Source organism: Eubalaena glacialis, chromosome 15, assembly GCF_028564815.1.
Source record: "Eubalaena glacialis isolate mEubGla1 chromosome 15, mEubGla1.1.hap2.+ XY, whole genome shotgun sequence".
In the NCBI taxonomy this organism is placed as follows: Eukaryota; Metazoa; Chordata; class Mammalia; order Artiodactyla; family Balaenidae; genus Eubalaena; species Eubalaena glacialis.
Window position 1 is genome coordinate 27871578 of NC_083730.1, and position 25442 is coordinate 27897019.

At 35.9% G+C, this 25442-nt stretch overlaps 1 protein-coding gene across 5 annotated transcripts in view; it reads left to right on the plus strand.

Moving 5' to 3' along the window:
• PIAS2 (protein inhibitor of activated STAT 2) overlaps nt 1-25442 on the plus strand; it is a 91068-nt gene that overhangs the window by 20093 nt on the left and 45533 nt on the right. For all 5 annotated transcript variants that reach the window (XM_061169010.1, XM_061169006.1, XM_061169007.1 and 2 more), the window contains exons 2-3: nt 4827-5301; nt 11846-11930. In XM_061169010.1, the coding sequence (XP_061024993.1) occupies nt 4827-5301; nt 11846-11930 (560 nt within the window). The remainder of the gene's footprint in view (nt 1-4826; nt 5302-11845; nt 11931-25442) is intronic.

The following is a 25442-nucleotide window of genomic DNA, read 5'->3' on the forward strand; positions in this document are numbered from 1 at the left end:
TCAGGCTTTTGCCTAAACTTTTGGTTGGATGAGTGGATTCCCTTGCTGAAGTTTGAAAAACAATAATTTGCATATTTTAAAAACTTGTGTTTTGTGTTCAACCATTTTTTCCATGTTTGTCTTCTATCCTGTATTTGATTTTTCTGACTCTTATGCTCTTGAACAGTTTAAGGAACAGAATTCCATCTTTTCCTTGAAGAGTTAGTAGAATTTATTTACTAAGCTATCTTGTCTGGACAGATACTTTTGGAAGTGGAGGAGGACAAAGATAATATACCTCTTCTTGAATCAGTTTGAGTAATTTATATTTTTCTAGGAAATAACTTACGTCTATATCTTTAAGTTATTAGAATATAACAGCATGTGCTGTTCTCTTTGTTTAAAGAAATTTGCTTAGTATTTGTGGTCTTTATGTTTCTTTTCTCATTCTCAGGACCGTATTCATTTTCTTCCCCTTTTTTTGGCCTGACTTTACAGGCTTCTTGCATTTTGCTTTCTAAGTCATGTTTTCTTGCTTTTATCCTTTAATTCTTCACTCTTTTTGAGGGTGTGTGTTTGTTGTTACTTTTTTGCTTCTCGAATTGACTACTCAGTTTATTTTAAATCTTGTATAAAATGGAAGCATTTAGGGAGATGGACTCCCAAGCTTTGGCTTATTTTATAGGTTTTTAAAATGTGTTTTTTTAATTGTTTCTTTTAATAGATGATTTTCAATTTTGATTTTTTTAGCTGAGTAGTTATTTTTATCAGTGCGTTGTAAGGAAGAGATCCACATCAAGTATCTCAAGTAAAAAGGGATTTAATTATAGGGACTACATGATCTCACAGGAGTACAGGGCCAGGAACTGGGGCCTCCTGTGACTTCTGGAATCACAGTATCTTTCTAACTGGCCACATAGTTTTTCTTATGGCATCAGCTCAACCAAGCCTTTGATGTATTGATTATGTACCTGATTTTTTTTTTTTAATCCATTCTTACTTATAAGTGAAGGTGTAGATTGTTTTAATATTGTAGTTGGGATAGGCGATATTAATAATGTGATTTGTCAGTTTCCATCAGCAGCTCCTCTCCCTTCCCCATATTATACATCATAGCAGTTGGAGGATTTACAAAGCTGTATTGTTCTTTACCATGACTTTTTTTAATAGATCTTTATTGGAGTATAATTGCTTCACAGTATAAATACTGTGTTAGTTTCTGTTGTGCACCAAAGTGAATCAGCCACACGCATACATATGTCTCCATATCCCCTCCCTCTTGAGCCTCCCTCCCACCCTCCCTATCCCACCCCTCTAGGTTATCACAAAGCATCAAGCTGATCTCCCTGTGCTATGCTGCTGCTTCCCACTAGCTAATTACTTTGCATTCAGTAGTGTATATATGTCGATGCTACTCTCACTTCACCCCAGCTTCCCCCTCCCACCCTGTGTCTTCAAGTCCATTCTCTATGTCTACATCTTTCTTCCTGCCCTGCAACTAGGTTCATCAGTACCTTTTTTTTTTTTTTTTAAGATTCCATATATATGCATTAGCTGACCCACTAGAGCTTCCCCAAATTCTGTGCTATTTTTGACAATTTTATAGCACCTTCAAGTGGCCTTCACTCCTATATGTAATGTTTCAGTTATATAAAGTCCCAGCTTTAAAATTTTTTAATAATTTTGTGTTATTTAAATTTGACAAAGAAAAAGATTGATTTAAATTTCTAGTCTTAATTTATTTAGCTTTTCTTTAGAAATCAGATTGCTTATGTATCTTTTTAAAAATCAGTCATGCCAACATAGTTCTCTGTAGTTCATGAATTTCCTTAAAGTTAGTCAGCAAACATTTATTGAGAAATTTCTCTGTATAGAGCACATAGCAATTGTAACTGAAGTATTAGAGGGCAGACTTTGGGAGGCAGCAGGATGAACTGGATAAAATCCACTTGAAAAAAATTAGACTAGAAATGTAGACATCAGAGATTGGTGGAAAGTAACAGCTGAAATCCATTCTTGGTAGTATTCATAGCAGGCTCACCTTACCTGGTGGCTGCTAAAATTGGTTGAAGACAGAGTTTAAAAAAAAAAAAAAAAAAAGGCATCACTTTAAGAAGTGGGTTCCAGCAGAGTTTGCCAAGAAAAACATATTCATAGAATTTGACTTAGTAATCTCCTTAGAGAATATCTTAATAGTGAATGCTAAATAAAGGAGAGTATTTTTGTTGTTGTTGTTGTTTTAAAATAGAAATTGATGACCAGAAAGATAATGTGACTTTGCCAAGGTGCTAAGTCTTGATGCAAGGACTTGACCTTCAACTAGTGATTGCTGGTGTGAAGTTTTCTACAGGATACCATTGACTCTCAACACCATCGACTCTCAACACCATCATCTTTGAGCAAGTGCCTGGCAATACTTTATTTTGGCAACATTTTGCAGTGCAAAGACTGTCCTGTCTCCTGTTGTTTCCTTTGCCCTTCCTCAAACCGGGGGATTTCTGTTTTGCTTCAGAATCCTGTGATTCTGCATTCATAGTTGTAAGCCTTTCTTTCTTTCTTCCTTTTCATTTGTATGTTTACAATAGCTATTAGACCAATTACTTTAGCATTCTTTGCCAAATAAAGTTACCATTGGAAATAAGTATTATGAGACCTCCCAGAAATTCCTTTTTGAGAGTCAAGCTTTAGGGTGCCTTGTACTCTATTTTGTCATTTCTGTAAAACAAGTTTCCTTAAAGTGAAGAATACCTGAAAATAAGTGTAAGGAGAGAATCAGTGTATTCTGAGTTAGTTTGATTTCTTTAGAAAGAATCACAGATAGCGTGATTGTTGTTAGCGTTCTCCATGATTTAATGTTATTTATGCTACTGTAATATAAGCAGATTTCAATTGAAGTATTTTTTTAGGATTGAGGACTTTGGGAAAGATGCATTGCATTTCTTGCTTGGGAGGAAACTTCCAAAAGCTATCATAGTCCTTATTATGCATGAAACCTTGACTGTTACTGGTGTGCCATGAGACAGGCCAAAAATTTTCTTGTTTTCCGTCTTTGTTGTTCATAGCATAAGGGGTAAGATAAATAAAATCTTCCTTTTACACATGGGGGAAATGAAGCGAGTTAAAGTATAATGATCATGGTATTTATGATATATGTTGCTATTAGGGTATGATTTAGAGCCGTACTGTCCAGTGTGGTAGCTACTAGCCACATGTGGCTCCCTAAGCACTTGAAGTGGTGTTAGTCCGAATTGAGATGTGCTCCAAGTGTGAAATACACACTGGATATTGAAGACCTAGTATGAAAAAGATCTCATTGACACTTAAAACATGACTATTTTTAAATCACAAAAACTGATTTCATCTTGAAATAATACTTTTGATATATTGGGTTAAATAAAGCATATTATCAAAATTAATTTAAAATTTATTTTAATGTGGCTACTAGAAAATTTAGAATTATATATGTGGTTCCTATTTCTATTGGACAGCACTGATCAAGAGTATAAAATGGTTGCTAGGATTATAACTTAGTATTCTCTGACTTGTACAATATGAAATTTGGAGACATAGTATATGAAGTAGAATTATGATGCAGCATGTACATGCAGATTACTTTGATATATTTAAATTTGTTTGCATTTTGGAAAACTAGCAAGTATTGCCAACAATTATTTTAAAAACGAGAGTTATAGCAATTGCTCCTGGGCTGTCAATGAGACTGAGAAGTGCAGAACGGAGGAATTATGAATCACTGCCAACTGTAGGTCTGGCCACTGCATACTCACCAGGTTGAGAAGGAATCCCAGGCAGCTGTAGAGTGTGCAGCACTGAGCAGGAGGGCTGGGGAAAGTTTCCTTAAGGTCGGTTTCTGAAAGGGCTTTTGCTCAGCTCCAGGTCTTACTCCTCTTTCTGGCCAGATGGTGCATGTGTGGTACGGATAAATCTGACCCAAGTGTGGTTTACCTCTGAGTTCAGAATTGGCTGAAAATGACTTAAGTAGGTGGGTTTATGAGGCAGTAAGTGGTTAGAATTTACTAGGTTTTGTTGAATTAAATAGAAGGTTCCTGTGAAACAGCAACTACTTATAATCTTCATTTTACACCCAAGAACAAGTAGGTAGAGTGGCAAGGAGGGTATTTTGCCTTTTAAGATTTATGACCACTCATATCCTTCCTCTTCAAAGCTATTTTTCACATTGGATACTTAGCTGGGAATTTCAATCATTTTAGGAGTTTGCTAAATAAGATGTATGTGGTTTTTAGCTTTAATATTTAAAAATATTCTTATTTTCTTATGTTGTGTGTTCCTTAATATTTGAGCTGGGGTGAAAAAATTCATTGGATTTTGTGTTACAGTTCTGTCTTGATTTTGTAGATTTCTTGCTTAACCTCAGAAGTTTTACAGGTACGTTGTTGCAGAAACCTAAATTTTTTTGGTTAATTGGTGATAATACTGTAACAGACATTCCATTGTGTATTGGTAGGGCTTAGTTTTGAAGAGGAACATTTTCATTGGTTTAGATTTCATAGTGATAAAGCAAATATGGGTTTACACTTGGGCATAATCAGATAATGAAGTGGTTAGCAGAAACCAATAGACCATAGATTACCAAAATTGAGTACAACAAAGCATAATTAACACTATAACTTGACTGTAATTGGTGGGGGAGGGGTGGTGGCTATAGAAACAATAACAATTCTAAGTGAGATGTGAGAATGCTGGTTACTAGCACATGCCAGTTGATAGAATGCTGGAAAAATCAGATTTTACAGTATATTTTAGATAGGATTTTTATATGCTTGAGGCTGACTGTTGGCTTATATCCCTTTTTTTTCCTTTCTTTTTAGAATATGGTTTCTAGTTTTAGGGTTTCTGAACTACAAGTGTTACTAGGCTTTGCTGGAAGGAATAAAAGTGGACGCAAGCATGACCTCCTGATGAGGGCGCTGCATTTATTGAAGAGCGGCTGCAGCCCTGCGGTTCAGATTAAAATCCGAGAATTGTATCGACGCCGATACCCACGGACTCTTGAAGGCCTTTCTGATTTATCCACAATCAAATCATCGGTTTTCAGTTTGGATGGTAGCTCCTCACCTGTAGAACCTGACTTGGCTGTGGCTGGAATCCACTCGTTGCCTTCCACTTCAGTTACACCTCGCTCGCCGTCCTCTCCTGTTGGTTCTGTGCTGCTTCAAGATACTAAACCCACGTTTGAGATGCAGCAGCCATCTCCCCCAATCCCTCCTGTTCATCCTGATGTGCAGTTAAAAAACTTACCCTTTTATGATGTCCTTGATGTTCTCATCAAGCCCACGAGTTTAGGTAAGTGTTAGAGAAATCTGTTTCTTCTGGACAAGAGAGTAAGTAAAGCAAGATGCCTTCAACTGTTAATTAATGATTTGCTGTTAATATTATAAAACTGAGGCATTAAAATACCAAATGTTTAAATGTACAAATAAAAAGAAATATTGGCAACCATGACAGAAATCTAGTATAAAACTCTTCATTAGTCAATCAGACTTTCTTCTTATAGCTTAGAACTCAAATTGCTTCTGTGTGTATACGAAAAGACAAATCTTATTTGTTGCTGTGGTTCCACCTTTTGATGCTTTTGGTATTTTTACAAAGAGACTTAGTTTTTGTTTAACATAGCTTTTTAAACTGTTTTCCTAAGGAATAAATCTTTTATACTTAATTTTTTCCTAATGTGGCAGAGTTTGACATGTTATTTAGCTTTTTGTTTAATAACCATTGACTGCTCAGAAAATGTAATAAATTTTATATTATTAAACGTTGATACATGTGACTTTAACAAATTTATACCTAGGTTCATGACTTCTATGCTGTAATGGCATAATTTCTTACTGGCTAATGAAATTATTTACAGAGGTATTTGAATTTATTGATAAAATAAATTGTTTGGGAAATAGCATTTCATAGTTAGTCCGGGAGGTCATTTTCCTTTCCATCCTAGGAAGAACCCTTTTTGTGTCAAGTCATTTGAAAACTCTCTTAAATATATCAATGTGCTTTTTTAGTTTTGTATAGGACTATACTTGTATATCTTGGTTGAACTAGAAGGAAATTTTGAGGGGCAGGGCTGGTTAATGGGGTCAGTATGGCCTGATGGTGGCAGGCCAAGGTGGCTATGCTTTTCCCAGGCCCTCTCTCCTTGCTTTGTTTTTGTTTAACAAAACTGAGCCAGGGAGGTAGAGTAATGCATTTTATCCCTTCATTACATTCATTCTGAAATAAGGATTCTGTGTTTGTTCGCATTTGTGCAAAGTCCTCTGAGTAGAATTATTGCATCAAAGAGTAAGGACTCTTGATAACATATTACTAAATTAGTTTCCAGAATAGCTGTGCCAGTTTAAATTCCACAAAGTGAGAGGATGTCTCTTGTTGCACTTTTTACTTCCTGCCTTTATTGATCTTTGCAATTTCGGTAGGTGAAAACTTGTATCTTGTTTAGATTTTTCATTTTTAAAATTAATAACAGGAACAAACATTTTAAATGTTTATTACCCAGCTGTGCTTCTTTTATGATTTTACTTCTTTTTTAACTTTTTTTTTTAACCAGGTTCATTTATCTGCTTAAAATGTTTCCATAATTTATTTTTTTATTTCTCCTTTTTTCATGGTTTTTGGTTCATACCAATGTACATACAGTGTCATGGCTCATTCACATGTTTCTTAGGAATTATTGCAAATTTATTTCTTTGTGTTTTGAGAAAGATTCAGACGAGTAATGTGCTTAGGTGACCCTACCTCATGGAACTCCTCAGGAATATGGCTAAGGCAGGACTGAGCATAAGAGGCCATGTGGGGTCCTGGTTACAGGGGAAGGTGTTTCAGAACCGGATCGAATGCCTGGAAGGAAGATGACTGGAGATGGAGAGAAGATGCAGCAGCATGTCTTCTCTGCTCCTAGAGTCAGCGGTGTGCCAAGCAGCGAGCTCTGAAGAGGCTTTGTGCCTTGCTTTCCATACTTTCCTTTGTTCATAAACAGAAATAGGAATTTTCTTACTTTTCTGTATTCTTCATAGAGTTTCTCTTTCATTAACCTCAATTAAAGGAAGGTAATAGGCTTTTTATAAATTTACTAAAATAAAATTTTTGTATCTCATGTGGCTTAGATAAAATAATGCCAGAGACATTTTTTGTTGAAGAGTGGGTAAGAAGAAAACCTGCCTTTTGCTCATAGCTTGCATTAGAATGTAAGAAATACATGAACCCTCAGAGCTTATAAAATAACTTTTTGCTCCTGAGCTAAAAAATTGTTGACTCATGTATTTTTCAGGAGTTCTGCCTATCATTGTTTTTATAAACTTTATAAACAGATTTTTGTTTTAAAATAAGGCTTAAACATTTCCTTATCCTGCCTTCCCTAAAAAGAAAAAGAAAAAAGAATTTTCTTAATATATATAGTCTTATTATTTCAGATTGATAAAACAGTGATCTAAAAAAGGCTGTTTTAGACTTTGAAGTACAAAGTTAAAAAATCAGCATAATACCATATAGTCTGCCAAGTAAAAGTGGAAAAATTTAATCATTTCCAGTAACGATCTTCATATGAAAATTTTTAGTGTCATGATGTCTAAAGCAATGCAGTGACATTTAGAAATTGCCTTAAGTGTTAACGATTTGGTTATATAATGTTGAAAATACTTGTAAAAATAAAAATTTGGGGTAAATCCATTTATTTGGAACACTGTTATGGAGAAACCTATTTACATTTGGGAACTGAGAATTAGCCTCAGGAATTGAAAGAGATACCAAATCCGTATTTCAAAGCACATATTCTTGACATCCGTGGGCCAGTCTGTGTATTCTCGATTTAATATATAGTTGATTAGATGATTTCTAAGCCATCAACATACTGTTGAGCAGGAATTAATTAACAACATGGGAAAGATTGGAAGAGCTCTGGTAGAAAAAAACAAAAAGTCAAAAAATGTCGTTCCAAAACCTCTTGGGAATATTGAAACCAATAGTCCTTTAGTATTGAGGGAATCGCTGTTACAGCAAGGTGCATGTATTGATGCCAAATAAAACCCCCAAACAACCACGACGAGTATATTCTATTTAAGAAGATACATTATTACATAGTTTTGCAGTTTGGTTTTATTAAAATTGTTTAAATAAAATTATTTTAGCATTTAAAATGACAAACTGTGGCATCTAGAAAGCATGAGTGTACACAATAATACTAAGTGAGGTTCTCTATAGCTGAGGTTTTACTGTAACAGATGCATAATCCCCTAATCTGAAAACAGGCTAACAAAATCTCTCTTCTCTTCCCTTAAATAGCTATTCTAATTTGCTCTCACAGGCAGTATTTTTGTCTTTTTTTACAATTTTCTGTTTTCTTTCTTCTTTTTTTAAGATAATTTCTTTTGGTGATGAAATCTTTTCTCTTTAAAAAATTTGTCTATATTCAGTCTGTACAAAAGAGTACATAAAAAACATTGTTATAAAGAATATCCATGAATGAACACCTGTGAAACCACTGTACAGTTTTTTTGTTTTTTGTTTTTGTTTAAAATTTATTTATTTTTGGCTGTGTTGGGTCTTCGTTTCTGTGCGAGGGCTTTCTCTAGTTGCGGCAAGCGGGGGCCACTCTTCATTGCGGTGCGCGGGCCTCTCACTGTTGTGGCCTCTTTTGTTGCGGAGCACAGGCTCCAGACGCGCAGGCTCAGTAGTTGTGGCTCACGGGCCTAGTTGCTCCGCGGCATGTGGGATCTTCCCAGACCAGGGCTCGAACCCGTGTCCCCTGCATTGGCAGGCAGATTCTCAGCCACTGCGCCACCAGGGAAGCCCTACAGTTTTTAAGAAAGGAACATTGCCAGTATCTTTGAAGCCATTTCCTTGCCTTTTCCTTTTTGAGTTAAATCACTATTCTGGATTTTGTGTTTCTCTCTTTTGCTTGTTTTACCATATATGTATAAAAAAATGTAATGTTTAATTGGCTTGCTTTTGAAATTTATATGATGGTATACTGTGTATATATTCTTCTGTGACTAGCTCTTTTTGTTCACTCTGTTTATAAACATCTACATGTTGATATGTCTAGCTGTTTGGTATTTTGTGAAGTACCTTCAAAGTATTATGAGTCTTTGATTCCTTAAAATTTCTTCATTGTGCTTTTCAGATTACAAAAGTAATTTATGCTAGTAATTGAAAATTCAAACATAGAAGTATAACAAAAAGGAAAAGTCCCTCATAACCTCATTTATTACTCAGCTTGAGTCATATCAGTAATTATCTGTTTCTCTGCGTGTTATGTCATCTTTTTTCTCTTCTCCTTCATTAAACAAGGCTCTTCTAACCACAGAGCCACTGTGCCACTTTTCTGGTGGAGGTAGAAGGCATTATTCTACTTGTACCACTGTGAAAAGTGCCCTCTGGAGTTCTGTGCCTTGACAATCTTTCTTAACTGTATTTCTTAGAAATATATTGTACATATGTAGATTATAGTAGGTCTGTTATCTTGTAGATGTACCATAACTGAACCAGTATTCTGTTGATGTACATTTTCAGTTGTTTTCAGTTTTTATTATTTATTCAGAAGTATTTTAGTGTATAACATGTCTTGGGCACTATTCTTGCAGTCTTAGAAACATTGCTGCTGTGAGCATTTTTGCATATGTGTTTCTGAATACTTGCGTTGCATATTCATGAAGTGTAAATGCCTGGATGTGAATATTTTGGGTCAAGGAGTATGGTTATTTAATATTTTGATATTCAACTTTTGTAGAGAAATTTTGGTTGCTTCAGAAGCATCACAGCAATTTATACTCCCAATAATGTATGAATGTATTATTTTCCCTACACCTCATCAGCATTGTATTGTTGGTCTTTTCATCTTTGTATTCTGATAGGTGACAAATTAATGAGCGTCAGCATCTTTTCTTATTCTTAAATTTCTGAATATTAGGAAATACTCATTAAGCCTCTGGGTGCAGTTAAACAGGTTTAAAGTGATATGCACATTAATGTAAAGCCATTAAAATACAATCTCACTTCTAAAGAATTTGGATAAATTCATTTCTGTTAACTCAGTTAACAAGTATATAATGAGGATTTAATTTGGATATGGTCATGTAGCCTAATTGTGGAGAAGTCAGAAGTATGAAGTGGGCTTTAGGAATTTTGCTGTTTAGTTGGAGAGAGAATATTAACATGAGAGAAAAGTCGCAAGCAGTTATATGCTTGTATGACGAAGCCCTATAACTTGTGAACATAAAGCTCAAGTATTATATTGGCCTAATGAATGAAGAAGTTAATCAAGACTTTTTGGAGTAGGAGTGACACTTGAGGGAGCTTTGAAGGATGAATGTGCCTGCTTTGAACTGATGGAGTGTATAGGAGAGTAGGCATCAGGAAAGGTGAGAAGTGTGAGCAGTCACCGGAGTAGAAATAAAAATGGCACAGTTGTGAGACCTGACAGTGAATAGAGCAGGACTTGGGGAGACACTGGAAATGTAGATTTGTTAGCAAAGAGTTGAGGCCATTGTTATGGAGGTTCTCATAGATAAAGGAGTTTAGACGTGGTTCATTCACAGATAAGTTCTGCTTAGCATTTTTCAGCAGAGGAATGGTGATGAAAAAGTGGTGCTAAGGATCACTAGCTCTGCACTTGTGTTCTGATGAGGGACTGGCAGAGAGGCAGGGTTGCTCCTTCATTTGTACAAAGTAATAATAGGTTTTGAGTAGGATGGTGGTAGTGAAAATAGAGAGGAGGCAGCCAATAAGAAAATTAAAAAACAAAACAAAACAGGACTTAATGACTAACTGGATATAGGGGATGAAGATGGAGAACTGAGATAAAGGAAATGAATGATTTCTGTGATTGAACAATTGGTAACAATTCTCCTCTTTCATAATTCTGAATTAAAGCCACTGTTTTACAAGAAGCTTGAAACCTCAGTACTCTGCCCTCCCCAAATGATCTTTGCAACTGTTGTATAGGGAGAAAAGTATTTTGGTATTAAACATCACTGATGATTATTAATATAGTGATTGTTTCTTTATAGATAAAATTCTTTCGGGTGATTCAAGTTTTCTATATTCTGTTTAAATCTCATAAAATTAGAAAAGTTTTGCTGTGTGTATAGGAGGATTATCATTTTAAAATGTTCTCATAAAGCAGTGTTTAATGATAATTGTAAACAATTGATTATTGGATATAGATGCATATTCAGTCAAGTGTTCATTGAAAGCATTCATTGTTTTAATGAGTACTAGAACATCATTGAATCTGTTAAAGTTCTTTGAGAAGAAAATACACTTCAGTTTTTAATAATACACTTCTGAAGGATGACTTCATTGGATAATCTTTTTTAACTAGCTAATCATCTGTATGCCGATATTTATTTTGTGTCTTAATAAGTCTCCCAACTTAGAAGTTTTAAAATTTTAAATTTTCTCTTATATGAATGCTCTGCGTAATTGAATATAAAGTATTGAAAACAAAACACAACAACAAAAAGAAAACAAACAAGAACAAAAGAGACCTGAATCTTGGATAGAATTCTCCTGGGTGGTGTTTTTGACTTCCTCAGACTTTCATTAGATGATACTGTAGTCAAGAATGAAATGTAATTTTGAAGGTTGTGTTATATTTTGATTAAAATTAGTATGTTAGAATAAAGAATGATAAATGTTTAACATTGAACCTGCTTTAGAGTGACTTTACTTTCATGAGTCCAAGATGAATGTAGCTTAGTACTTCAGATTGGTGTATTTTAACCATAAAAGTTTCAGAATTGGGCAGACTCTTTATCAGAAGTGCCTGGTTATTGCAGGTTCTTCTGTTATTGGATTTGTTATTGGAATATTATCTTTCTTTTTTTTTCTTCCCCAGTTCAAAGCAGTATTCAGCGGTTTCAAGAGAAGTTTTTTATTTTTGCTCTGACGCCTCAACAAGTTAGAGAGATATGCATATCCAGGTAAGAGGAGTTTGGAATATATTCTCCAGGATGTTGGTGTATTAGTCTGCTAGGCCTGCCGTAACAAAGTACCACAGACCCGGTGGCTTAAACAACAGAAATTTGTCTTCTCACATTTCAGGAGGCTTGAAGTCCAAGACTAAGGTGTTGACAGATTTGGTTTCTTCTGAGGCCTCCCTCCTTGGCTCGCAGATGGCTGCCTTCTTGCTGTGTGTTCTCACATGGCCTTTCCTCTGTGTGCCTGTGTATTCCTGGTGTCTCCTCTTCTTCTTATAAGGACACCAGTCCTAGTGGATTAAGGCCCCACCCTTATGACCTCATTTAATCTTAATGACCTCTTTAAAGTCCCCAACTCCACAGACAGTCACATTGGGGGTTAGGGCTTCAGCATATGAATTTTGGGGGAACACAGTTCAGTCCATAACAGTTGGGCCATTTCTCCTTAAGTAAGCATAGTATATTTTGACTAAGGTTAGCCAAATATTTAATAAATACTCTGTTAGAAAAAAATTTTAACTTTTGAATAAAACCCCTTTGAATTACTTTTTGTCACATTTGGCAGTAACTTTTTTTTAATGAAACTTTTATTCTAAATATAGCAACATAAAGAATTTGTGATAACAGAACAAAGATAGAGTGACCATAAACTTCATCATCCAAACAGAGGCATTTTTAGAGTGAAAGTGGATATTATTAATAATTTTTTCTGGGATAAGAACATAAACTGGGACCTTTCTGAGCTATATGTTCACCTAGACCAAAAAATTAGCAGAAATCTGAAAACAATTATGAAAAATACTCTTAGCTTTTCCATTTCAAAAAATAGGGTAAACTTAAACACATTTATAAAGAGCAAATGAACTAAGAGAGATAGGAGGAAAGAAAAGGAAATCTGTAGTATATACTTTCCCAGTTAAAAATATAGTCATCCTTGGTGTTAATAATATATTATTTATAAGACTTTAGAAAGATTTAGCATAAGAAAACTGAGACTCCTGGAGGTTAAATGATTTTCTGGGATTATAGAGTTAAAAGTTGGAACAAAGAGTTGAGCAAATTAGAGGTTTTTTGCATCCTTTCAGCTCTTTGTTAGACACTCACCTTCTCTGAGATGTTAATAGGAGTTTTTAAAAAGTAAAGATTCTGCAGTTAAGTTTTGGAAATTCTGTATTCAACGTAGGTACATAAGTTCTTAAAGCCAGACTTTTCAGAGTCTTTAATATGTTAATGTGTATTGTCAATCTCCCAGGATGGTGGATCCAAATTTATGGGCCTCTCTCTCTTTTAAACCTCCTGACATCTTGAAGATGCACTGTTGTTATGTGGAAGAGTATGGGACACACACAGGTTTCGATTCTTTCGTCAATCACATCACCGCTCTCAACAAAGTCTCAGAATGATTTTATAACTTGACCTGGTAAAATTTGAGCTCCCAAAAAGTAGTGCTTAGGTAGTCTGGCTCTCTCCCACAAAAGGGAAAAAGACAAAGTGTTGAAAAATAAGATTAAAAGAAAAAAAAAAAAGACAGTACTAAGGATTAGTCCAAAAGACCCAATATCCAAATAATAGGGGTTTTAGGAAAAATAGAGAAAATTTAGAGGAGGAAATTATCAAAGAAGTAAAATGAATGTAGCTTGATGCAGTTCATGTCCACCAGGGGCAAGACATTGCAGGCAGTTTTTATAAATTGGAAGTACTTTCAATGTTGGGGATAGTAATAAACCAACTAAAAAATTAGTAGGATAAATGAAAAATTATATTTTATATCCAAGCCATATCATTATTATAAAGTTTTGTTTGTTGTTCATTGATGAATGATTCCTTGCTTGAGAACATTTACTAAGTGTTTATTAGGTACAAAACACTGTATTATATGACATGCCTCTTTTCTACAAGTTGCTTGCAGTCTCGTTAGTGAACTAGCTCATATACATAAAATGATTGTTGGCATTGCGAGAGCCAATATGAAAAGAGCCAATTCAGTAATGACAAATAAGAGCTGATTTATAGGAGAAGATTACTATTAACGTTGGTGGTCTGGGAAAGCTTCTTTAGGGTGTTGGGTGGGCCTTTGAAGGAAGGAGATTATTTACTCAGCATGGAATTGTGAATAATATGTACCACTTGCCTTAAAAAGGTGTGTGTGTGTAATTTGCGTAAGTGCATAAAATATGCCTGGACAAATATAAGCTGCCTCTGGAGGAGGGAATCAGGTGGCCGGGGTCAGAATTGGGGGTGTCTCTTCACTTTCTATCCTTTTTTGTATCTTTTTGAAGTTTGAACTATGTGAATGTATTAACTAGTCAAAAAAATGAATGACTAAAATTTAAATAATTATTTTCAATTAAAAATTTTAATTATGTTCTGGAGATGGATGGTGGTGATGATATAATGTGAATGTACTTAAAGCCATAGAACTATACACTTTAAGATGGTTAACATGATAAATTTTATCTTACGAATATTTAACCACAAAAAAAATTAAAAAAAAAAATTAATCATAAAAGTAAGGCTATTTGTGATCCTACCAGCAAAGAACACAAAACACAGATACACATGTGCATGCCAACTCCAACCTTTTCAGAGTTGGGTAATCAAAGAGTAAAAAATCTCCTTCTTCCTAAGAAGCGGAAGTAACAGTTTGGTACTCATTACCTAGGTTTAATAATTATCAACATTTTGGAATCTGTATGTGACCACTCCTCAACTTTTTTTCCTGAAATATTTTAAAGGAAATTGCAGGCATCATGTAATTTCACCCAGAAATACCTCAAGATACATCTCTAATTTTTAACGTAATCACACTAAAAAATTAATAATTCTTTAATATAGAACAGTGTCTACCCTATATTCAAATTTTCTCAGTTGTTCTTCAGTATTCAGACATGTATTATTTTGACTTTTATGTCTCCCAAGATTTAAAAAAAAACTTTTTACTTTGAAGTAATCTTAGGTTTATAGAAAAGATGTGAACATAGTAGATAATACTCTTCAGCCAGTGCCTTTAATATTACCATGTTGCATAATTATAAGTGCAATTATCAAAACCAAGAAATTAACCTTGGTATAATACTATTAACTAAACTACAGTCTTTATTCAGGTTTCATCAGATTTTCTGCTAATTAATTTCTGTTCCTTGATCCAATCCAAGATCCCAAATCACATTTAATAGTTGTGTCATTAGTCTCTTTCAGTCTGTGATGGTTTCTTAGTGTTTTCTTCTCTTTCTTAACTTTTGATATTTTTGTGGAGTACTGATCAGGTATTTTGTAGAACGTTCCTCAGTTTGGGTTTGTCTGATGTTTTGTCATGATTAGATTGAGATTATGCATTTTTAGCAAGAGTACCTCAAGTTATATACCCTTCTCAGTGTATCATAACAGTGCTCCATAATATTGATACATCTTATATTTGGTGATGTTAATTTTGATCACTTGGGTAAGGTACTGTTCACCAGACTTCTACACTGTAAAGTTGCTGTTTTTTTCCTTTGTTATTAATAAATATCTTGGGGGAGATATTTTGAGACTAGGCACATATTCTGTTTACCTTCAAATTTTTCCCACCAATTTAGCGTTCACTCATGGATCTTGCCTTCAGTAATTACTTCATCATAAACACTCTTGTGCTCCAATGATGTGATTTTTCTGTTGTTATTATTCTTTTTCACATTGGAGTTATTCTTTTGTAAGGAAGAGCTGTCCCTTGCCCCCCATTTATTTATTCAATTACTTGCTTGTATCTCTGTGGGCCCTGGAGTACTCTGGGTTATAATCCAGTGCTATATAATTCATATTGTTGCTCAAACTGTTCCACCTTTGGCTATTGGCCATTCTTTCAGGTTGGCTCCTATGCCCTTTTGATATGTCTCCACCCATTTCTGAGGACTACTTTACTGCTCCAGGCTCATCTTTTATTTTCTCTGCCCCAGTTCTGGAAAGATAACTTCTCCAAGGAGCTCTGGTTCTGCTCTTACAGTACTTCCTACCACTTTCTCTGGAAAAAAGTGGTTCATTTGACTCTGTTAGCATATTACACATTCTGGATTTGGATAATTGTGCTTCTTGTGGTATCATTTGACTTCTATCCCTATGGTTCTCAAATTTTGCTGCATATTTGAATCAACTGGGGAGGCTTTAAGACTCCAAATACCCAGATTTCATTCATACCAATTAAATTAGAATCTCTGAGGATGGAACCCAAACAGCAGTAGTTTTTAAAGCTCCCTAGGGGTTTCCAGTGTGCAAATTTGAAAACTACTGCTCTGCATCCAGCTCCTCCCCTTTTCCTGTAATGGTGATAAGGTCTAAACCAGAGGCGTGAATACATTCAGGTTTGGGTTTTTTTTTTTTTTTTCCTATTACATCTTATAACGATTGATCAGTGAGTTCAGCTCTGTTCTTGGCTATAGCACCACTCCTTCCATTGGCTACCATTGCCTCTGTAATCATGCTCTCTCAGTTTCTTAACACTGACATCTCTTGCATGTTCCCGAAGTAAGTGTGTGATTCTCTTCTCACTGCTCTGTGATAGTATCCGTGAATGTGCTTTTTTTTTTTATTAACTGGCTTCAAAGAGATTTTTGCTTAGTATATATTTCAGTCTGTTGTCTATTTCATTAATGGCATGGGATCTGCCTGGACAGAGGCCTCTTTGTATTATCCCATACTTCATCTACCACATCCCCTCAGTTTGCTACACTGTGTTGATCCTTCTTTTATGTCTCTTTCAAGATTTAAAACTTGAATTAACTCTACCTTTGAGGGAGTTAGCATGGTCTTTAGAGTAGTATCAATTGGAATGTGAATTCTGGCTCAATCACTTAAGTCTGTATGCCCCTAGGTAAGTTCCTAAAGCCTATTGAATCTTATTTACCCAGTGTGTAAAATTGGAAAAATGATCACCACCTCACTCAATGGTTGGGGGTTGAATGCCATAACTGGCTCTACCCTGCTTATCCTGGTGAGTAGCATCACCATCTATCCAGTTGCACCATTCCGAAACCTGGGTACCATCCTAGGTCCCCTTATCCTACCTTCCTGTATCTAGTCAGTCATTGAGTCCTATCAGTTTTTATCCCTAAATATCATTCAGTGATATTTATGTTTAAATAACTTTCAAGCCCTCATCTTTTGCCTATACAATTGTAATGACCTCCTAACTCTCCCAGCTGACCAAGTGATCTTTCTAAAGCCCATTCAGTTTTTTCTTTTTTGTGCTTAAAAACCCTGTAGTTTTTTCTTTCTTGTTTTTTCTTTCTTGTGCTTAAAAACCTTATGAAGTCCATACTCCATTGCTTGACAATTCTCTTCAACATCCTACTCTACTCATCTTCTTTTTTTTTTCACACACACACACACACACACACACACTGTATTTTATTTTTACAAGAGATAAATAGACTGACACCAGGCATTGTACATGGGTGACCACAACAAAAGCAACAATGATTGCAATTACCAAACATGAAACACACTCATACTATGTCATAATATTGACATTCAGTCCAGTAATCCTCCACTGTAACAGCTCCTTTACTTTGCAGTGAAAATTGATTTGTATATTCTTTGCCTCTGACTCCCTGTGGGTTTTTTTTTTTTTTTTAAATTCAAACAAAGTCACAAAAATTATACTCATCCTCATCAGTTCACTCAGTCCCATGTAATTAATTTTTTTTTTTTCATCTTGATCTTTTGTTAGCACTTTTATGAGTTCATCAGTTTTTCATTAGAGTTCTGAAAATGCTTATTCATTCAGTTCAGCAGTACAGTCAGTTACCAGAAACCTGTACTTGTCAGAGTCTTTTCCATGAATTTCTTGAAAATGAAACCCTTTTATAGGAACATATTTGCAAAAGCATCAGAGTACACCCAGAACTGTCTGTAAATGACAAAAGACTTAAAAATGACCACGGTTAAAGATCTGATGAAAGTTCATAATAATGCAGTTGACAAGAAAATTAGTTATTTCTGAGATATACATTTTAAAGTAATAACTAGGATTATGACTTATAACATTATACCAGAACATATAAGATTTTTAGAAATTTCATGTAATGTCTGAAACATTTATATTAACATATTTCCATACAAATAACCCAATGAAAGTTTAGTATTAGTTGTTTTGTTTGTTTGTTTACACTGCAGGTTCTTATTAGTCATCAATTTTATACACATCAGTGTATACATGTCAACCTCAATCGCCCAATTCAGCACACCACCATCCCCACCCCACCGCTGTTTTCCCCCCTTGGTGTCCATATGTCTGTTCTCTACATCTGTGTCTCAACTTTTGCCCTGCAAACCGGCTCATCTGTACCATTTTTCTAGGTTCCACATACATACGTTAATATACGATATTTGTTTTTCTCTTTCTGACTTACTTCACTCTGTATGACAGTCTCTAGATCCATCCACGTCTCAACAAATGACTCAATTTCGTTCCTTTTTATGGCGGAGTAATATTCCATTGTATATATGTACCACAACTTCTTTATCCATTCGTCTGTTGATGGGCATTTAGGTTGCTTCCATGACCTGGCTATTGTAAATAGTGCTGCAATGAACATTCGGGTGCATGTGTCTTTTTGAATTACGGTTTTGTCAGGGTATATGCCCAGTAGTGGGATTGCTGGGTCCTATGGTAGTTTTATTTTTAGTTTTTTAAGGAACCTCCATATTGTTCTCCATAGTGGCTGTATCAATTTACATTCCCACCAACAGTGCAAGAGGGTTCCCTTTTCTCCACACCCTCTCCAGCATTTGTTGTTTGTAGATTTTCTGATGATGCCCATTCTAACTGGTGTGAGGTGATACCTCATTGTAGTTTTGATTTGCATTTCTCTAATAAATAGTGATGTTGAGCATCTTTTCATGTGCTTCGTGGCCGTTTGTATGTCTTCTTTGGAGAAATGTCTATTTAGGTCTTCTGCCCATTTTTGGATTGGGGTGTTTGTTTCTTTAATATTGAGCTGAAGGAGCTGTTTATATATTTTGGAGATTAATCCTTTGTCCGTTGATTCGTTTGCAAATATTTTCTCCCATTCTGAGGGTTGTCTTTTCGTCTTGTTTATGGTTTCCTTTGCTGTGCAAAAGCTTTGAAGTTTCATTAGGTCCCATTTGTTTATTTTTGTTTTTATTTCCATTACTCTAGGAGGTGGATCAAAAAAGATCTTGCTGTGATTTATGTCAAAGAGTGTTCTTCCTATGTTTTCCTCTAAGAGTTTTATAGTGTCTAGTCTTACATTTAGGTCTCCAATCCATTTTGAGTTTATTTTTGTGTATGGTGTTAGGGAGTGTTCTAATTTCATTCTTTTACATGTAGCTGTCCAGTTTTCCCAGCACCACTTATTGAAGAGACTGTCTTTTCTCCATTGTATTTCTTTGCCTCCTTTGTCATAGATTAGTTGACCATAGGTGCGTGGGTTTATCTCTGGGCTTTCTATCTTGTTCCATTGATCTATGTTTCTGTTTTTGTGCCAGTACCATATTGTCTTGATTACTGTAGCTTTGTAGTATAGTCTGAAGTCAGGGAGTCTGATTCCTCCAGCTCCGTTTTTTTCCCTCAAGACTGCTTTGGCTATTCGGGGTCTTTTGTGTCTCCATACAAATTTTAAGATGATTTGTTCTAGCTCTGTAAAAAATGCCATTGGTAATTTGATAGGGATTGCATTGAATCTGTAGATTGCTTTGGGTAGTATAGTCATTTTCACAATGTTGATTCTTCCAATCCAAGAACATGGTATATCTCTCCATCTGTTGGTATCATCTTTAATTTCTTTCATCAGTGTCTTATAGTTTTCTGCATACAGGTCTTTTGTCTCCCTAGGTAGGTTTATTCCTAGGTATTTTATTCTTTTTGTTGCAATGGTAAATGGGAGTGTTTCCATAATTTCTCTTTCAGATTTTTCATCATTAGTGTATAGGAATGCAAGAGATTTCTGTGCATTAATTTTGTATCCTGCAACTTTACCATATTCATTAATTAGCTCTAGCAGTTTTCTGGTGGCAGTTTTAGGATTCTCTATGTATAGTATCATGTCATCTGCAAACAGTGACAGTTTTACTTCTTCTTTTCCAATTTGTATTCCTTTTATTTCTTTTTCTTCTCTGATTGCCGTGGCTAGGACTTCCAGAACTATGTTGAATAATAGTGGTGAGAGTGGACATCCTTGTCTCGTTCCTGATCTTAGAGGAAATGCTTTCAGTTTTTCACCACTGAGAATGATGTTTGCTGTGGGTTTGTCATATATGGCCTTTATTATGTTGAGGTAGATTCCCTCTATGCCCACTTTCTGGAGAGTTTTTATCATAAATGGGTGTTGAATTTTGTCAAAAGCTTTTTCTGCATCTATTGAGATGATCATATGGTTTTTATTCTTCAGTTTGTTAATATGGTGTATCACATTGATTGATTTGCGTATATTGAAGAATCCTTGCATCCCTGGGATAAATCCCACTTGATCGTGGTGTATGATCCTTTTAATGTGTTGTTGGATTCTGTTTGCTAGTATTTTGTTGAGGATTTTTGCATCTATATTCATCAGTGATATTGGTCTGTAATTTTCTTTTTTTGTAGTGTCTTTGTCTGGTTTTGGTATCAGGGTGATGGTGGCCTCATAGAATGAGTTTGGGAGTGTTCCTTCCTCTGCAATTTTTTGGAAGAGTTTGAGAAGGATAGGTGTTAGCTCTTCTCTAAATGTTTGATAGAATTCACCTGTGAAGCCATCTGGTCCTGGGCTTTTGTTTGTTGGAAGATTTTTAATCACAGTTTCAATTTCATTACTTGTGATTGGTCTGGTCATATTTTCTGCTTCTTCCTGGTTCAGTCTTGGAAGGTTATACCTTTCTAAGAATTTGTCCATTTCTTCCAGGTTGTCCATTTTATTGGCATAGAGTTGCTTGTAGTAGTCTCTTAGGATGCTTTGTATTTCTGCGGTGTCTGTTGTAACTTCTCCTTTTTCATTTCTGATTTTATTGATTTGAGTCCTCTCCCTCTTTTTCTTGATGAGTCTGGCTAATGGCTTATCAATTTTGTTTATCTTCTCAAAGAACCAGCTTTTAGTTTTATTGATCTTTGCTATTGTTTTCTTTGTTTCTATTTCATTTATTTCCGCTCTGATCTTTATGATTTCTTTCCTTCTACTAACTTTGGGTTTTGTTTGTTCTTCTTTCTCTAGTTTCTTTAGGTGTAAGGTTAGATTGTTTACTTGAGATTTTTCTTGTTTCTTTAGGTAGGCTTGTATAGCTATAAACTTCCCTCTTAGAACTGCTTTTGCTGCATCCCATAGGTTTTGGGTTGTCGTGTTTTCATTGTCATTTGTCTCTAGGTATTTTTTGATTTCCTCTTTGATTTCTTCAGTGATCTCTTCGTTATTTAGTAACGTATTGTTTAGCCTCCATGTGTTTGTGTTTTTTACGTTATTTCCCCTGTAATTCATTTCTAATCTCATAGCATTGTGGTCAGAAAAGATGCTTGATATGATTTCAATTTTCTTAAATTTACTGAGGCTTGATTTGTGACTCAAGATGTGATCTATCCTGGAGAATGTTCCATGCGCACTTGAGAAGAAAGTGTAATCTGCTGTTTTTGGATGGAATGTCCTATAAATATCAATTAAATCTATCTGGTCTATTGTGTCATTTAAAGCTTCTGTTTCCTTATTTATTTTCATTTTGGATGATCTGTCCATTGGTGTAAGTGAGGTGTTAAAGTCCCCCACTATTATTGTGTTACTGTCAATTTCCTCTTTTATAGCTGTTAGCAGTTGCCTTATGTAATGAGATGCTCCTATGTTGGGTGCATATATATTTATAATTGTTATATCTTCTTCTTGGATTGATCCCTTGATCATTATGTAGTGTCCTTCCTTGTCTCTTGTAACATTCTTTATTTTAAAGTCTATTTTATCTGATATGAGTATAGCTACTCCAGCTTTCTTTTAATTTCTATTTGCATGGAATATCTTTTTCCATCCCCTTACTTTCAGTCTGTATGTGTCCCTAGGTCTAAAGTGGGTCTCTTGTAGACAGCATATATATGGGTCTTGTTTTTGTATCCATTCAGCAAGCCTGTGTCTTTTGGCTGGAGCATTTAATCCATTCACATTTAAGGTAATTATCGATATGTATGTTCCTATGACCATATTCTTAATTGTTTTGGGTTTGTTTTTGTAGGTCCTTTTCTTCTCTTGTGTTTCCCACTTAGAGAAGTTCCTTTAACATTTGTTGTAGAGCTGGTTTGGTGGTGCTGAATTCTCTTAGCTTTTGGTTGTCTGTAAAGCTTTTGATTTCTCCATCAAATCTAAATGAGATCCTTGCCGGGTAGAGTAATCTTGGTTGTAGGTTCTTCCCTTTCATCACTTTAAGTATATCATGCCACTCCCTTCTGGCTTGTAGAGTTTCTGCTGAGAAGTCAGCTGTTAACCTTATGGGAGTTCCCTTATATGTTATTTGTCATTTTTCCCTTGCTGCTTTCAATAATTTTTCTTTGTCTTTAATTTTTGCCACTTTGATTACTATGTGTCTCGGCGTGCTTCTCCTTGGGTTTATCCTGTATGGGACTCTCTGCGCTTCCTGGACTTGGGTGGCTATTTCCTTTCCCATGTTAGGGAAGTTTTCGACTATAATCTCTTCAAATATTTTCTCTGGTCCTTTCTCTCTCTCTTCTCCTTCTGGGACCCCTATAATGCGAATGTTGTTGCATTTAATATTGTCCCAGAGGTCTCTTAGGCTGTCTTCATTTCTTTGCATTCTTATTTCTTTAGTCTGTTCCACAGCAATGAATTCCACCATTCTGTCTTCCAGGTCACTTATCCGTTCTTCTGCCTCAGTTATTCTACTATTGATTCCTTCTAGTGTAGTTTTCATTTCAGTTATTGTATTGGTCATCTCTGTTTGTTTGTTCTTTAATTCTTCTAGGTCTTTGTTAATCATTTCTTGCATCTTCTCAGTCTTTGCCTCCATTCTTATTCCAAGGTCCTGGATCATCTTCACTATCATTATTCTGAATTCTTTTTCTGGAAGGTTGCCTATCTCCACTTCATTTAGTTGTTTTTCTGGGGTTTTTTCTTGATCCTTTATCTGGTATATAGCCCTCTGCCTTTTCATCTTGTCTATCTTTCTGTAAATGTGGTTTCTGTTCCACAGGCTGCAGGACTGTAGTTTTTCTTGCTTCTGCTGTCTGCCCTCTGGTGGTTGAGGCTATCTAAGAGGCTTGATGGGAGGCTCTGGAGGTGGGTAGAGCTGACTGTTGCTGTGGCGGTCAGAGCTCCGTAAAACTTTAATCCACTTAATTGTTGATGGGTGGGGCTGGATTCCCTCCCTGTTGGTTGTTTTGCCTGAGGCAACCCAACACTGGAGCCTACCCGGGCTCTTTGGTGGGGCTAATGGCAGACTCTGGGAGGGCTCACACCAAGGAGTACTTCCCAGAACGTCCGCTGCCAGTGTCCTTGTCCCCACGGTGAAACAGAGCCAGCCCCCGCCTCTGCAGGAGACCCCCCAACACCAGCAGGTATGTCTGGTTCAGTCTCCCCCAGGGTCACTGCTCCTTCCCCTGTGTCCTGATGCACACACTATTTTGTGTGCGCCCTCCAAGAGTGGGGTCTCTGTTTCCCCCAGTCCTGTCGAAGTCCTGCAATCAATTCCCAATAGGCTTCAGAGTCTGATTCTCTATGAATTCCTCCTCCCGTTGCCGGATCCCCAGGTTGGGAAGCCTGACGTGGGGCTCAGAACCTTCACTCCAGTGGGTGGACTTCTGTGGTATAAGTGCTCGCCAGTCTGTGAGTCACCCACCCAGCAGTTATGGGATTTGATTTTGCTCTGATTATGCCCCTCCTACCGTCTCACTGTGGCTTCTCCTCTGTCCTTGGACGTGGGGTGTCCTCCTTGGTGAAGTCCAGTGTCTTCCTGTCGATGATTGTCCAGCAGCCAGTTGTGATTCTGGTGCTGTCGCAAGAGGGAGTGAGAGCATGTCCTTCTACTCCGCCATCTTGGTTAATCCTCTTCATCTTCTTTTTTTAAAATTTAATTTTTTAAATTGAAGTATAGTTGTTTTACAGTATTGCGTCAGTTTTGGGGGGGGTGCAGGTAAGTTATTCAGATATATATGTATCTTTTTTAGATTCTTTTCCATTATAGGTTGTTACAAGATATTGAATATAGTTCCATGTGCTATACTGTAAATCCTTGTTATCTATTTTATATATATGGTGGTATCTTTTAATCCCATACTCTTAATTTATCCCTACCCCTAGCCCCCTTTCCCTTTTGGTAACCATAAGTCTGTTTTCTATGTCTGTGAGTTTGTTTTCTGTTTTGTAAATAAGTTCATTTGTGTTATTTTTTTTAGATTCCACTTATAAGTGGTATATAATATTTGTCTTTCTCTGTCTGATTTACTTCACTTAGTATGATAATCTCTTGGTCCACCCATGTTGCTGCAAATGACAATATTTTATTCTTTTTATGGCTGAGTAATATTCCATTGTGTTTGAGTGTGTGTGTCTATGTGTATGTGTATCTTCTTTATCCATTCATCTGTTGATGGACACTTAGGTTGCTTCCATGTCTTGACTGTTGTAGTGCTGCTGTGAACGTTGGGGTGCATGTATCTTTTTGAATTAAGAGTGTTTGTCTTTTCTGGATATATGCCTGGGAGTGGGATTGCTGGGTCATATGGTAACTCTAGTTTTTTAGGGAACCTCCACACTGTACTCCACAGTGGCTGCACCAATTTGCATTCCCACCAACAGTGTAGGAGGGTTCCTTTTCCTCCACACCTTCTCCAGCATTTATTATTTGTAGACTTTTTGATGATAGCCCTTCTGACTCATGTGAGGTGATACCTCATTGTAGTTTTGATTTACTTTTCTCTGATGATTAACAATGTTGTTGGCCATCTGCATTTCCTTTTTGGAAAAATGTCTGTTCAGTTCTGTTCATTTTTCAATCGGGTTTTTTTTTGATGTTGAGTTGTATGAGCTGTTTATAAATGTTGGATATTGATTCCTTATCAGTCATATCATCTGCAAATATTTTCTGCCATTCCGTACATTGTCTTTTTGTTTTGTGGATGGTTTACTTTGCTTTGTAAAAGCTTTTATATTTGATTAGGTCCCATTTGTTTATTTTTCCTTCCTTTTCCACGTTAAGGAAGTTTTCAGCTGTTATGTCTTCAAATATGTTCTCAGGCCCTTTCTCTTTCTCTTCTCCTTTTGGGGGCCCCTATAATGTGAATTATTAGTGATTTTTGATGTCCCAGATGTCTTTTAAACTATCCTCATTTCTTTTCTTTCTTTTTTGTGTTCAGTGGCAGTGATTTCCGCTACTGTCTTCCAGTTCACTGATCCATTCCTCTGTATCATTTAGTCTGTTGTTGATTCCTTCTAGTGTATTTTTCATTTCAGTTATTATATTCTTCATCTCTGGTTGTTCATTATATTTTCTAACTCTGTTAAAAACTTCTAACTTCTCACCCTGTGCATCCATTCTTCTCCCAAATTCTTTGATCGT